Below are 12,698 nucleotides of genomic sequence, written 5' to 3' on the forward strand. Positions count from 1 at the left end.
GAATGAAGGGATTTGCTTTTATTAAAGTTGTTTTCTTTTTGATAATGAATCAGTGGACTTTTTTTAAGCTCCTGTCAACTTTTACTGGAGAATGTTGTCACTTTGATCCTGGAAAAATCTTTCCCTTCAACTACAAAATACATTACAATTTAGCCAGAAATCCTGACTCTCGCTAGGTGATTAATGGTTTTATGATTTTTTTTTTTTTTTTTTTTAATTTTAACAGGGATGATAATGTTCAGAAGGAACTTCGTGACTGGGGTTTGAGTTTTGATTCCAATTTACTATCCTTTACGGCAAGAGTTGTTCAAGCAGAAAAAATTCATCAAGCGGGAAAAGTGGTAAATATTTAATTTTAATAAATTGAACATCTTTGAACAAAACAGATGTTTTTAAAGGGGCACTCAATGTCTATTCAAAATTTTTTAAAGAAACATCAAGAAATTTAGTTTTTTAGAGAGCACCCTCTAAATAGTAGTCCCAGAACTTTTTTAAAGTTCCACTAAAAACCTCTTGAGGGTTTTTTTGCTCACAGTTATATAAAAGAGCCTCATTAGCAAGAGACAGGTTTCAGAGTAGCAGCCGTGTTAGTCTGTATCCGCAAAAAGAACAGGAGGACTTGTGGCACCTTAGAGACTAACAAATTTATTAGAGCATAAGCTTTCGTGGACTATGCATCCGAAGAAGTGGGCTGTAGTCCACGAAAGCTTATGCTCTAATAAATTTGTTAGTCTCTAAGGTGCCACAAGTACTCCTGTTCTCTTAGCAAGGGAGAAGTTGACCAAAGTATTTTCAAATGCACAGAGTAAACTTGTCTACACCACACAGCTTTTAGCGACACAGCTGTGTTGCTACAGCTATGCTGCTAAAAGTCAGGCAGTGTAGCCGCTGTTTGTCGGATCTCCTGCCGACAAAAAAACTTCCACCCCCAATGAGCAGTGCTATTCCAGTGCTTACATTTTCTAACTATAAGGATAGTTTTCCTGATATCTAACCTAAATCTCTTTTTTGCTGAAGATTAAGTCCATTACTACTTATCTTACATTCAGTGGACATGGAGAACAATTGATCACAGTCCTCTTTATAACAGCCCTTCGCATATATAAAGACTATTATTGAGTGTGTGTGTCTCCCCCCCCCCCCCCCCCGTCGTCTTCTTTTCTCAAGACTAAACAAGCAGTTTTTTAACCTGTCCTCTGGTTTGGTTAAACCTAAGTCTGTTTTTTTAAACCTACTTTCATTTTTGTTGCTTTCCTCTGGACTCTCTCCAATTTGTTCACACTTTAGGAAAGATGTGGCTCCCAGAATTAGGCACAGTACTCCATCCGAGGCCTTACCGGTGCTGAGTTGAGTGAGACCGTTAGCTCCTGTGTCTTATATACAACTTTCCGGTTAATACACCGTAGAATATTAGCCCTTTTTGCAACTGCATCACAGTGTTGATTCATATTGCATTTGTGATCCACTATAACTGAACATGGTGTCCCCAGCCTCTGTTTGCCAGAAGCTGCGATTGAGTGACAGGGCATGGATCACTTGATAACCTGTCTGTTCATTCCTTTTGGGGCACCTGCCATTGGCAGCTGTCAGAGGACAGGATACTGGGCTTTATGGACCTTTGGTCTGATCCAGTATCTCTCCGACCCTCCTCCTTTTGGTGCTGGAGGGACAATGGGACACCAGCAAGATTGCAGTATTGTCTACCCAATAGGCGTTGGTTGCAGCCAGGGACTTGCTGGACTTTGGAGACTGCCATTGCTGGAAGTGTAAGAGTTGGCAATGTTGGTGAGCAGAAGGGACAGTGTTGCCCTGAGCTCCTGTTGGGTACAAGGTCTCTCAGTATCATCTAGAGGGAAACCATCCCTGCTGGCCTTGATGCAGGTCTCCAATGTCTTGGCACCGTTCCCTGGCACCCCTCTCCATGGTGTTGTCTGATTTGGAAGTGCACTCGTATCCCGAAATCACAGTACCCCGCTAGTCCTATCTGGTTGTGGGTCTGGGTGCAGGGGTACTCCCAAGTGCTTAGCAAGGGGGGGCGGGGGCGCGGAGTGTGGGAGCAGCCAAACATAACTTTTGATGGGTTGCCTGAGGGTGTTATACCAGTTCTTTTTCGAGTGATTGCTCATGTCCATTCCACAATAGGTGTGTCTGCTCACCACGTGCACCAGTGTTTGGAAGTTTTTCCCCTAGCAGTACTGTAGGGGAGCACCCCAGCGACCCCTGGAGTGGCACCTCTATGGTGCGGTATAAGGGGCGCTGTGCGCTCCCCCCACCCTCAGTTCCTTCCTGTCACCAGTGAAAGTGTATCAGAACTGCTCTGTTCCAGCTTGGCTGCAGCTTTCCTCTTGAACTCTTATTCGTTCAGTTAGTAGTACCTCCTTCACCTTAGAGCCCAGGGCCTAGCGCCCTCATTCGTCAAGGTGCACTTGGTGGCCATATCGGCCTTTCACCCGCCGGTGAAGGGCCACACGGTATTCTCCCATGCTATGACCAGCTGATTCCTCAAGGGATTGGATTGGCTTTTCCCGTATGTTAGGCCCCCGGTCCCGCAGTGGGACCTGAACTTGGTGTTGGCCCGTTTGACGGGTCCCCCGTTTGAGCCGTTAGCTACATGCTCCTGGTCGCACCTCTCGTGGAAGGTAGCCTTCCTGGTGGTGATCACGTTAGCTAGACGGGTCTCAGAACTCAGGGCCCTGATCTCTGAGCCGCCGTACAGAGTTTTCCACAAGGATAAAGTCTAGCTCCGACCACATCCTTCGTTCCTTCCCAAGGTGGTCTCCGCCTACCACGTGGGTCAGGACATCTTCCTGCCGGTGCTCTGACCCAAGCCCAATGCATCCAGTGAGGAACGCTGCCTCCACATGCTGGATGTGAGACTGGCTCTGGCTCTTTACCTGGAATGTACTAAGCTGTTCAGGAAGTCCTCGCAGCTATTCATCGCCTCGCCGAATGCTTGAGGGGTCGGCCGAACTCCACTCAGCGGCTCTCCACTGGATCATCTTGTGTATTCGTACCTGTTACGATCTGGCAGGAGTCCCCCCAACGCCGATTGTGAGGGCACACTAGACTAGGGCACAAGCCTCGTCGGCTGCCTTTTTAGCCCATGTTCCCATTCAGGACATCTGTAGGGCTGCCACATGGTCTTTGGTTCACATGTTCACCTCGCATTATGCGATCGTCTCCCAAACCAGGGAGGACGCCGGGTTTGGCAGGGCTGCATTCCATCCCAAGAGTCTGGACACTCCTACCCACCTCCAACAGATACAGCTCGGAATCACCTATTGTGGAATGCTCATGAGCAATCACTTGAAGAAGAAAAAAAGACAGTTACCTTTTCTGTAACAGGTGTTTTTCGAGATATTGCTCATGTCCATTCCACATCCCGCCCTCCTTCCCCTCTCTCGGAATTGTCTGGCAAGAAGGAACTGAGGGTGGGGGGAGCGCCCTTTATACCATGCCATAAAGGCACCACTCCAGGGGTCGCTGGGGCACTCCCCTACAGGTACTGCTGGGGAAAAACTTCTGGCACTGGTACACATGGAGAGCACACACACCTATTGCGGAATGGACATGAGCAACACATCTCAAAGAACGCCAGTTATGGAAAAGGTAACTGTCTTTTCCCTTGCCACCGGATTATGTCTCCCTTTTGTTTTCAACTGCCTGTCCCACTTCGGCGTGGCATAGTCTCGTATCACCACGGATTGCTGGATGCTGAACACTGTGGAAAGGGATTATATGCTTCAGTTTATTTCCACATGCCCTCCCTCCCCATTCCTCCCTCTTCAGGAATCCTTCTCACAAGCAACTTCTGGCCCAGGAGGTGCAAGCCCTTCTGTGAGCTGTGAAGGAGTTCCACAGGACTTAAGAGAGAAAGGGTTTTACTCATGCTATTTCGAAAGGCCAAGGGCGGTCTCTGACGTATTTTAGACCTGCGCCGTCTCAATGGCTACCTCAAAAAACTGATGTTCCACATGGTCTCCCTAACCTTGATCATCCCCTCCCTGGATATGGGGTCTGGTATGCCACCCTTGCCTTGAGAGACACTTACTTATTTTCACATCCTGATTTTTTTTTTTCCAAGGTCACAGGAGGTTTATTAGGATCATTGTAAACCAGACTCACTACCTATTTATGTATCTGGGTAGCCGTGTTCGTCTGTATCCACAAAAACAACAAGGAGTCCGGTGGCACCTTAAAGACAGCAGAAGAGAAGGGAGTTACCTTACAAGTGGAGAACCAGTGTTGACAGGGCCAATTCAGTCACGGTGGTTGTGGTCCACTCCCAATAATTGATGATGATGTGTCAATATCAGGAGAGTGAAAATTGCTTTTGTAGAGAGCCAGCCACTCCTGATCCCAATTCAAGCCAGAAGAATGGCCATACTGGGTCCGACAGACTGGGTCCATCTAACCCATTATCTTGTCTTCGGACAGTGGCCAGTTCCAGATGCTGCACAGGGAATGAACAGAACAGTAGTGCATGTTATACACTACTACCAACATGTTATGACATAGTAGTTAAATTTTATTTCAGCTGCTGCTTATTACTGATTGAAACATCTTATCTTTTTCTAGATCAAATTGTCACATTTTCATTACTGCACAAACAGGAGACTTAGATCTAGAAAAGAAAAGATATTTCAATCAATACTAAGTGGCTGCTGTCTCTAACGATTTTAAAAATAAAACAAATAGGATTTTTTCATATTATGCCCTACTACTTACTCATGTCATTAAATAATATAAATATTAAAATGTAAAAATTCAAAACAGAAATTCAGAATTCCAAAATTAGAAATTTCTGAAACTGAATTTTTTTAAAAATTTGTTTTATGGGAAACTTTTGTAAATTCTCAGTTTTGATCAGCTGGAACTGCAAAGGCAGATGATGTTGCTATATTCTGGAGTGTATTAAGTATAGATTTTGTGAAAGTTAGTTTTGCTCCAGCAGGACTTAATTTAATCCTTTTTCATTTCCAGTTCGACTACAATCCTCAATTTGCAGACTGGTCAAAAGAAACTAGGGGAGCTCCCTTAATTAGTGTAAAACCACTGGATAACTGGTTATTAATATACACACGGCGCAATTATGATGCTGCCAGTGCATTAGTTCAAAATCTATTTAAAGTCACACCAGCCATGGGCATCCAAATGAACAAGGCAATTATGTAAGTACTGTAGAAATGTGATAAATAACTTGCTCAGAAACTCCTATAGTTCTTTGAATTTTTCAATAATCATATGTTAAATGAGGAAGGAGTTATAATATTATATATTTCTATAACAATTAAAAAAGTTTATATATCTGTTTATCCAAAGTGCTCCAGAGATCCCAATTTCAGATGGTTAATTACTTAGTGAAAAGATTAGGTTTGGGAGCTAGTGTTTCAGTCCCTGGAAGCTTTAACTGAGGATTAGAGAAGGTGCTACTGATTAGAAGGATTCTGCTGGATGTCGAAAGTTTAACTATCCTAATTGGTGGGGCTGCCTCTAATATAAACAGGAGCAGCAGCAGCACAAATTCAAGTGTACAGTAACTCCTCACTTAACATCATCCCGGTTAACATTGTTACGTTGCTGATCTATTAGAGAATATACTCTTTTAAAGTTGCGCAATGTTTGCTTATAATGTTGTTTGGCCGCCGCCTGCTAGCGAGTGGGGGCTTGGAACCAGGGTGGGCCAGCTGCCCCCCTATCAACTCCAGTCCACCTCCCCCAGTGCCGCCTGCCCGCGGATCAGCAACTCCGCCCTCCTTCCCCATGCCTCCCACCCGCAGCAATCAGCTGTTTCACGGTGTTCAGGAGGCTGGAGGGTTAGCGTTAGGGGTAAAGTGGGGGTGGGCTTGGGGTTGAGCACCCCACCACACTTTGGAAAGTTAACTCATAGACTTATAGACTCTAAGGTCAGAAGGGACCATTATGATCATCTAGTCTGACCTCCCGCATGATGCGGGCCACAAAACCTGACCCACCCACTCCTGGAAGAATTCTCTCCCTTGACTTAGCTGTAGAACTCCCAAATCATTATTTAAAGACTTCTAGTCGCTCAGAATCCTCCAGCAAGCGACCCCTGGCCCATGCTGCGGAGGAAGGCGAAAAACCTCCAGGGCCGCTGCCAATCTACCCTGGAGGAAAATTCCTTCCCGACCCCAAATATGGCGATCAGCTGATCCCCGAGCATTGCGGGCAAGATTTTCTAGCCAGACCTTCTGGAAAAGTTCTCTGTAGTAACTTTTAATATCCCATCATTGACCATTGTTATCGACCTATTGACTAAAATCACTGTATCCCATCAAACCATCCCCTCCATAAACTTATCAAGTTTGATCTTAAAGCCAGAGAGGTCTTTCGCCCCCACTGTTTCCCTCGGAAGGCTATTCCAGAACTTCACCCCTCTGATGGTTAGAAACCTTCGTCTAATTTCAAGCATAAACTTCCCGACGGCCAGTTTATATCCATTTGTTCTAGTGTCCACATTAATGCCTGTGCAGCCGTGCATGCACTGTCTGGAGGAGGGAGTGGTGCACTTCAGCGGGATAGTGTGGGTTCATCATTATGTTCAGTTTCTGCAGGGAAGTGTTTGCAGTTTCTGCAGGGAAGTGTTTGCAGTCCCTGCCATGCATCTATTTTGTCTCCTGCCTCCCTCGGTGGTGCTTTGTAGAGTGTGAGGCTACATTAACAACAACTTGTTAACCCTTGAGGGCTCAGCTGAGTGCTAGGTCATCATTTACTAGCAAGGCATTCCCTGGGAAATATCCCACCGGATATCAACATGGTTGCTTTAGGAGAAGCTCAGGGAGCTCATGAGCAGGTCCCCAGACAGTCCTCTGATTAGAACTTGTTTAAAACTTATACTGTATATGTATATAATGTCTCTTGTCTGGCAAAAAAAAATTTACATGGAACCGAACGCCCACCCCTATTTACATTAATTCTTATGGGGGAAATTGGATTCGCTTAACATCATTTTGCTTAAAGTCGCATTTTTCAGAGACATAACTACAACTTTAAGTGAGGAGTTACTGTATCGTCGGCCTTTCTAAAATCAACTTAAAAGTATCACCAAAGTCTCCTTTAGTCAAGCTCATGACTCTTTTTTTTTTAATCTTGATTTTCCTTCATTCTTACGAGAAACTCCGGTTCAGGAACGTTTCCTTTTAATGTTTTAAGTGGTAGAGTGAACACCTTAGTACAGTGTGAATATAGTAAACTTGGCTAACAGATTTAAATTTAAACTACCTTGTACTTAATTTCTGTTGATGCATGGGTAGCTTATGTTCTTGTTGCTGCTTTACCAGCTACTATAACTTTAGCTACAGCCATATCACTTCTTATTTTCTTGTTATTCCCCTTTTTAGGATTGAAGTAGATGATAGAACAGAAGCTTATTTGAGGGTCTTGCAACAAAAGGTTACCTCTGACACACAGATAGTATGTATGCTAATTCCATAATTTCAAAGCATGTTAATCTCTACCTTTGGCTATGTATTGCATTAATATCCTAATAATGAAATTAGCTCTGTGGGTTTACACTTATGGAGTTATGTGACTAACCCTCCCAAGTGTCAGATGATACTTATGAGGCCAGGCGTGTGTAGAAACTTCTGTATTTAGATAGCATCAGTGTTTAAATATAGAATTGTTGAGCACCCACCGCCCCTGGAAATCAGACCATTAGTTTTAGGCACCAGAACTTAAGCACCCAAACTGTCTAAATACTTCACAGAAAACACTTGGGATTTTTCTGTTGTGCTGGAAAGGGAGCGATAGCTGTGTACTATACAACGGATCTTTCAAACAAATAATAAATTTGATTCTGCTGTAGTTTGTTTTTTTTAAAAACTTTTCATTTTAATTTTTAAGGTAGTTTGCATTCTATCCAGTAATCGTAAAGATAAGTATGATGCTATCAAGAAATACTTATGTACCGATTGCCCGACTCCAAGTCAGTGTGTGATAGCTCGCACTCTAAGCAAGCCACAAAGTGTAATGGCTATAGCAACGAAAATTGCTTTACAAATGAACTGCAAGATGGGTGGAGAGCTCTGGAGTGTTGAAATCCCAGTAAGTAGCTGGCTTTGTTTCATTAACCTTGTGTCAGTTGAGTCTTTTTTTCCTCTGAATTCTGATCACGTTTAAAGAAAATACTAGAAGACTTTCTTAACTTGTTTGGTACAACTTTTAAACATTTAAATAAGTGTTCAGAAAGGGAACAGATGGCTGATTTACTTCTTCTAAATTTCAGTTGTTTACCTGCAGTGTATCCTACCCAAAATAACTTGCTTCCAAAAAGAAAATGCCAACATGGGTAAACTTAACTCGTAGGATACATGAGGAAATAAGCAGCTGATAGAACTTTTAATTGAGGATGCAATTGGAGGCATTGAACAGTTCAGTTGTAAAATGTAGGCTTCTGGCTGTCAGCTCAGATACTTTCAGTAGGCACTCCATAAAAACAGTCATTTAAAAAAAATAAACAAACATTTTGGAAGTAAACAGTATCCTGAACAGTGAAAAAGCTGTGATTTATTTTTGAAGTTGGTGCTTTGTGTATAATACTTTAGTGCAGATATGATAAATGTTTGCTTTTGGCATGTTGTTGCACTTTTTGTAATATACTGTGCACTATTTTCTTAAAGTTGAAACAAGTTATGATTGTTGGAATTGACTGTTATCATGACGCTACAGCTGGGCGGCGATCAATTGCAGGATTTGTTGCTAGTCTGAATCAGGGAATGACACGGTAAGATACTTTTTAGCATTCAGTATAAACTGAAAGAACTTGACAGATCTGTAATCTTGAAGAAGAAGCCTAATGTGATGAGCAGCCATTTTAAAAGTAACCTTGTCTATGCTGGGTTAACTTCATACTATGTTTTCATGAACACTGTGTAGGCAAAAGCTCCTGACTAGCTTACTATTAAGGAGCTGTACATTATTTTCCAGACTTTTCAGGAATAAGGGAATAAGTTGACTGACCAAGAGAGAGAATTCCCTAATTCTCCAGTTCACTGCTATGTAAATATTACTTTTAAAAAAGCATGTAACACTGCCTTGAGTTCAGGGACATGTATGTTGTTTGCCTCACCTGTTCTCTGCCTACTGCATTTTATTCTAAATGTAAATAACTCTGTCAGAGAGTTCTCACAGTTGATGGGGTCCCCTTTATTTGTGTCTGTAGTAGTTTACACCGCTCTCAAGTTAGATATACTACTGCCCAGCTCTGAATGCAGAGTGGAGAGCAGCGGCTGCTGCCCAGGTGACCAGCTCTGAAAGCATCACTGCACCATCAGCAGCATAGAAGGGAGATAATGTGAAAAGTGATATTTGTCAATATCACTTTTCATAGCAGACTTAACGTCCCTTGGCCACCCTTACTTCTGTGCTGCTGCTGGCACCATGGGGATGACAGCCAGAGTCCTGCCGGCTTCCCAGTGAGAGATTAGGGGTGGCGGGGGGGAGAGCCTGGGTAGTGGGGCTCTTGCACAGCCCTTCTGCACGAGCCCCAGCCCCTTGGGGCTGACAGCAAGAGCTCTTATAATAATAATTAATTAATTTAAAAAAAAAACAGCTTATGCCTCTCTTGCCACATTTTTATGCCTCCCTTGGGAGGGCCGCCCCATAATTTGAGAACCGCTGCTCTGTGGTAGAATCTATTATCTGATTTATTCGGTTGCATGATGGATAAGTTGACAAGTCTGTTTGCATACAATACAATGAAGATCAAAGAGGACAGCTTTTGAATACAGGAAATGGAAAGACAGCCCACTACCATTAGAGAATCTCTTCAAATTACCACTGTTGGTGGGGGAACAGAAGGTTTAAAGCTTGTGCTTCGGTGCTGTGAACTCCTGAAGCGCTTAAAAGCAGTGTATGTTGGGCGTGCATGTATGTCCTCTTGTGAATCCAGATGTTCAGTGCAAGGCTGTAAAAAGGACTGGCAGCCAATGCCATTTTATCTTAATGTCTGCTTTTTATCCATTAGACTCTCATCAAGGCCAGCATTCCACAAGGAATACATAATTCTCTTCATATAATCTGGTCTGTAGCTCACCAAAGAAGTCCCCCTTTTTTTTTTTTTTTTTTTTTTTTTTAATTGTGATGCATCCGAGTATCCTATATGATCCAATCAATTGCTGGTCTTTTTCCTGAAAGTCAGGAAGGTGAAGCAAGATAGTGCACTCATTGTCATATCTCTGGCCTAAGTTAAACAGACTGATAGACTAAAGAATACTCTATTATTTTTCTCCAGGAGGTGGTAGCTTCTAGTTGGTCTCCCAGCAGTGGAGACTATTCTTAATGTAGAAAGGAAGGCTTCTCTGTAACAAGCAGTCTCAAATTACTTTACATCTGCAAATCTATAATTTAAAATTCTCTTTCCTGCTTCTCAGGGAGTCGTTAGCTATTTTGAATATCTAAAATAACTGAGGGAGACTGGGCCGTGGTCCCTTTATGTAGCCTCACATTCGATTTGAATCTGTAAGAGGAACTGTAAGTTGGGCCCAAGGCACATGTCTGCTCCAAGTGTCTTCGTGGAGACAATGTACATGTATGGTACTCAAATTCAAGTTAGTGTGATTATTCCCATTTTTGCCTGTTGACTCTATAGGACATACTTGCCAAAATTAATTGTTCGTTACAATCTAAATCAATTTAGCAACTTAGTAGGTTACTTTGCTTTTCTTGGGGGTAACTTTTTTTTTTTTTTTTTTTCTCTCTCTGAACAGGTGGTTCTCTCGCTGTGTCTTCCAAGATCGTGGACAAGAACTTGTGGATGGACTCAAGGTCTGCTTGCAAGGTAACGTTTTCTTCCTTCAACAGATAAGGCAGTTGTTCCTTCTCAGAACAGGCTTCTGTGTTACATTGAGTAAAACATCAAATTACTTTGAGTGAAAATAGATTGGAAGTTTATATATAATTATCACTGACAAAGATCAAATTGTTTTTATATAGCTTCTCCTAATTTGCATGGTCCTAACTGATATTTTAATTGTTATATGCAGTATTGTTGAAGCCAGGTTGGTCCCAGGGGGTGGGTGGGGGGGTGTGAGAGAGAGAGAGAGAGAGAGAGAAAAGATGGGTGAGGTAATATCTTTTATTGGACCAACTTCTGTTGATATGAGAGAGACAAGTGTTTGATCTTGTACAGATTTCTTCTTCGGAGAAGAAGTTGGTCCAATAAAAGACATTCCCTCACCTACATTTTCATTTTAATTGTCTATCAACTGCATGCATCCCTCTTTTAAATACTTTGATAAACCTGATTTTAAATGTATCAATGTTTAATTCTGCTTGAGGTAAACAGGTTTCTAATGCACAGGTTTTCCAGGCACATCACTGTTAAAGAAACTTGTTCTGCAGATTATTTTGGGGAGTCTGATATATGCAGAGTTTGGTTGAACAGTATTGTAAAATCTTCATTGTTCCCACAGTTCTTTTCAGATTGAATATTACAAACAGCAAAGTCTACCACAATGGACTAGAATGGACTAAGAAGCTTTTCTAACATTTTACTGTGATTGGAACTTCAAGTGATTTTTAAGCGCTTTTAGTAATATATTGGTCTACAGGCAAACAAGGTTTTTTGGTTGGGTGGATGGGCGATTAAAACCGATCCACTAGTCTGTACAGTTGCTGCCAACCTGGTCTGGAATCAACAGGGACTTAAGGTATATCTGCACTACAGTGACACACCTGTGGCTTTGCAGCTATGCTGCTGCAATACTTGATACAGCAATAGAAGGGGTTTTTCTGTTGTAGTAAATCCACCACCTTGAGAGGCAATAGTTAGGATGATGGAAGAATTGTCCCATCAGCCTAGTAATGTGTACACTGGGGCTTAGATCAATTTACTAACGTTTCTCACGGGAGTGGATTTTTCAAGGCTGCACAATTTATTGTCATTCATTGAGTAATACAGATCCATTCTGAATTTTAACTTCTGAAAGACATTCCCATTATACTTGCATAACTTTTAATTTGCTTTTCTTAAAGCTGCTTTAAGATCCTGGTTCAGCTGCAATAATCATATGCCATCTCGCATTATCGTGTATCGTGATGGTGTAGGAGATGGTCAGCTAAAAACCTTGGTTAACTATGAAGTACCCCAGTTTTTGGATTGCTTGAAATCTGTTGGTAAAGATTACAAGTAAGTCTCATATGATGCATGCAGTGATGCAATGAAAGGCTGTAGTGATATAAAACGTGCACTGTCATGCTTCAGAAAAGCAATAAGACTGCTAAAAGATTGCATACCTCTTCTTTACACTAGTGTGCACTTGCATCAGATCATCTAGTAAGTGACACAAACAGCTTCTTTCCTGCTCATTGAGTTTTTATTATATTGGGTATTCTTTTACAAAGAGCATGCCTAATGTTGATGTGATGTAACTGGATAATTCCATAAGGATATTGTTACTCCTTTTGACGCTTGTGATGTTACGTCCTCGATGTACATATAAATTATGATTTTTCCCTTTGAACTATCCGGTCACACCTCATCATGACCACATGAATTCTAGGTTAATCATCCTTTATTTGCATTCTCATGGTCCTCCATTGTCAGTAGTTTGGGAATAGCCTTACATTAGCTCCAAAATCTGTCAATGCTGGTACAACTGAGTATTGAAACTGTCACTGGAACAAAACGGTATGCTAAACAAAAATAGACCAGTTACAGCCAGTGGTAATGGAAA

At 42.2% G+C, this 12,698-nt stretch overlaps 1 protein-coding gene across 4 annotated transcripts in view; it reads left to right on the top strand.

The window, feature by feature from the left end:
• Positions 1-12,698, top strand: part of PIWIL1 (piwi like RNA-mediated gene silencing 1) — a 52,513-nt gene that overhangs the window by 26,913 nt on the left and 12,902 nt on the right. For all 4 annotated transcript variants that reach the window (XM_034791526.1, XM_034791527.1, XM_034791528.1 and 1 more), the window contains exons 12-18: positions 227-341; positions 4,984-5,171; positions 7,362-7,434; positions 7,867-8,067; positions 8,643-8,746; positions 10,731-10,801; positions 11,998-12,151. In XM_034791526.1, the coding sequence (XP_034647417.1) occupies positions 227-341; positions 4,984-5,171; positions 7,362-7,434; positions 7,867-8,067; positions 8,643-8,746; positions 10,731-10,801; positions 11,998-12,151 (906 nt within the window). The remainder of the gene's footprint in view (positions 1-226; positions 342-4,983; positions 5,172-7,361; positions 7,435-7,866; positions 8,068-8,642; positions 8,747-10,730; positions 10,802-11,997; positions 12,152-12,698) is intronic.

Source organism: Trachemys scripta, chromosome 15 (genome assembly GCF_013100865.1).
Source record: "Trachemys scripta elegans isolate TJP31775 chromosome 15, CAS_Tse_1.0, whole genome shotgun sequence".
NCBI classification, from domain to species: Eukaryota; Metazoa; Chordata; order Testudines; family Emydidae; genus Trachemys; species Trachemys scripta.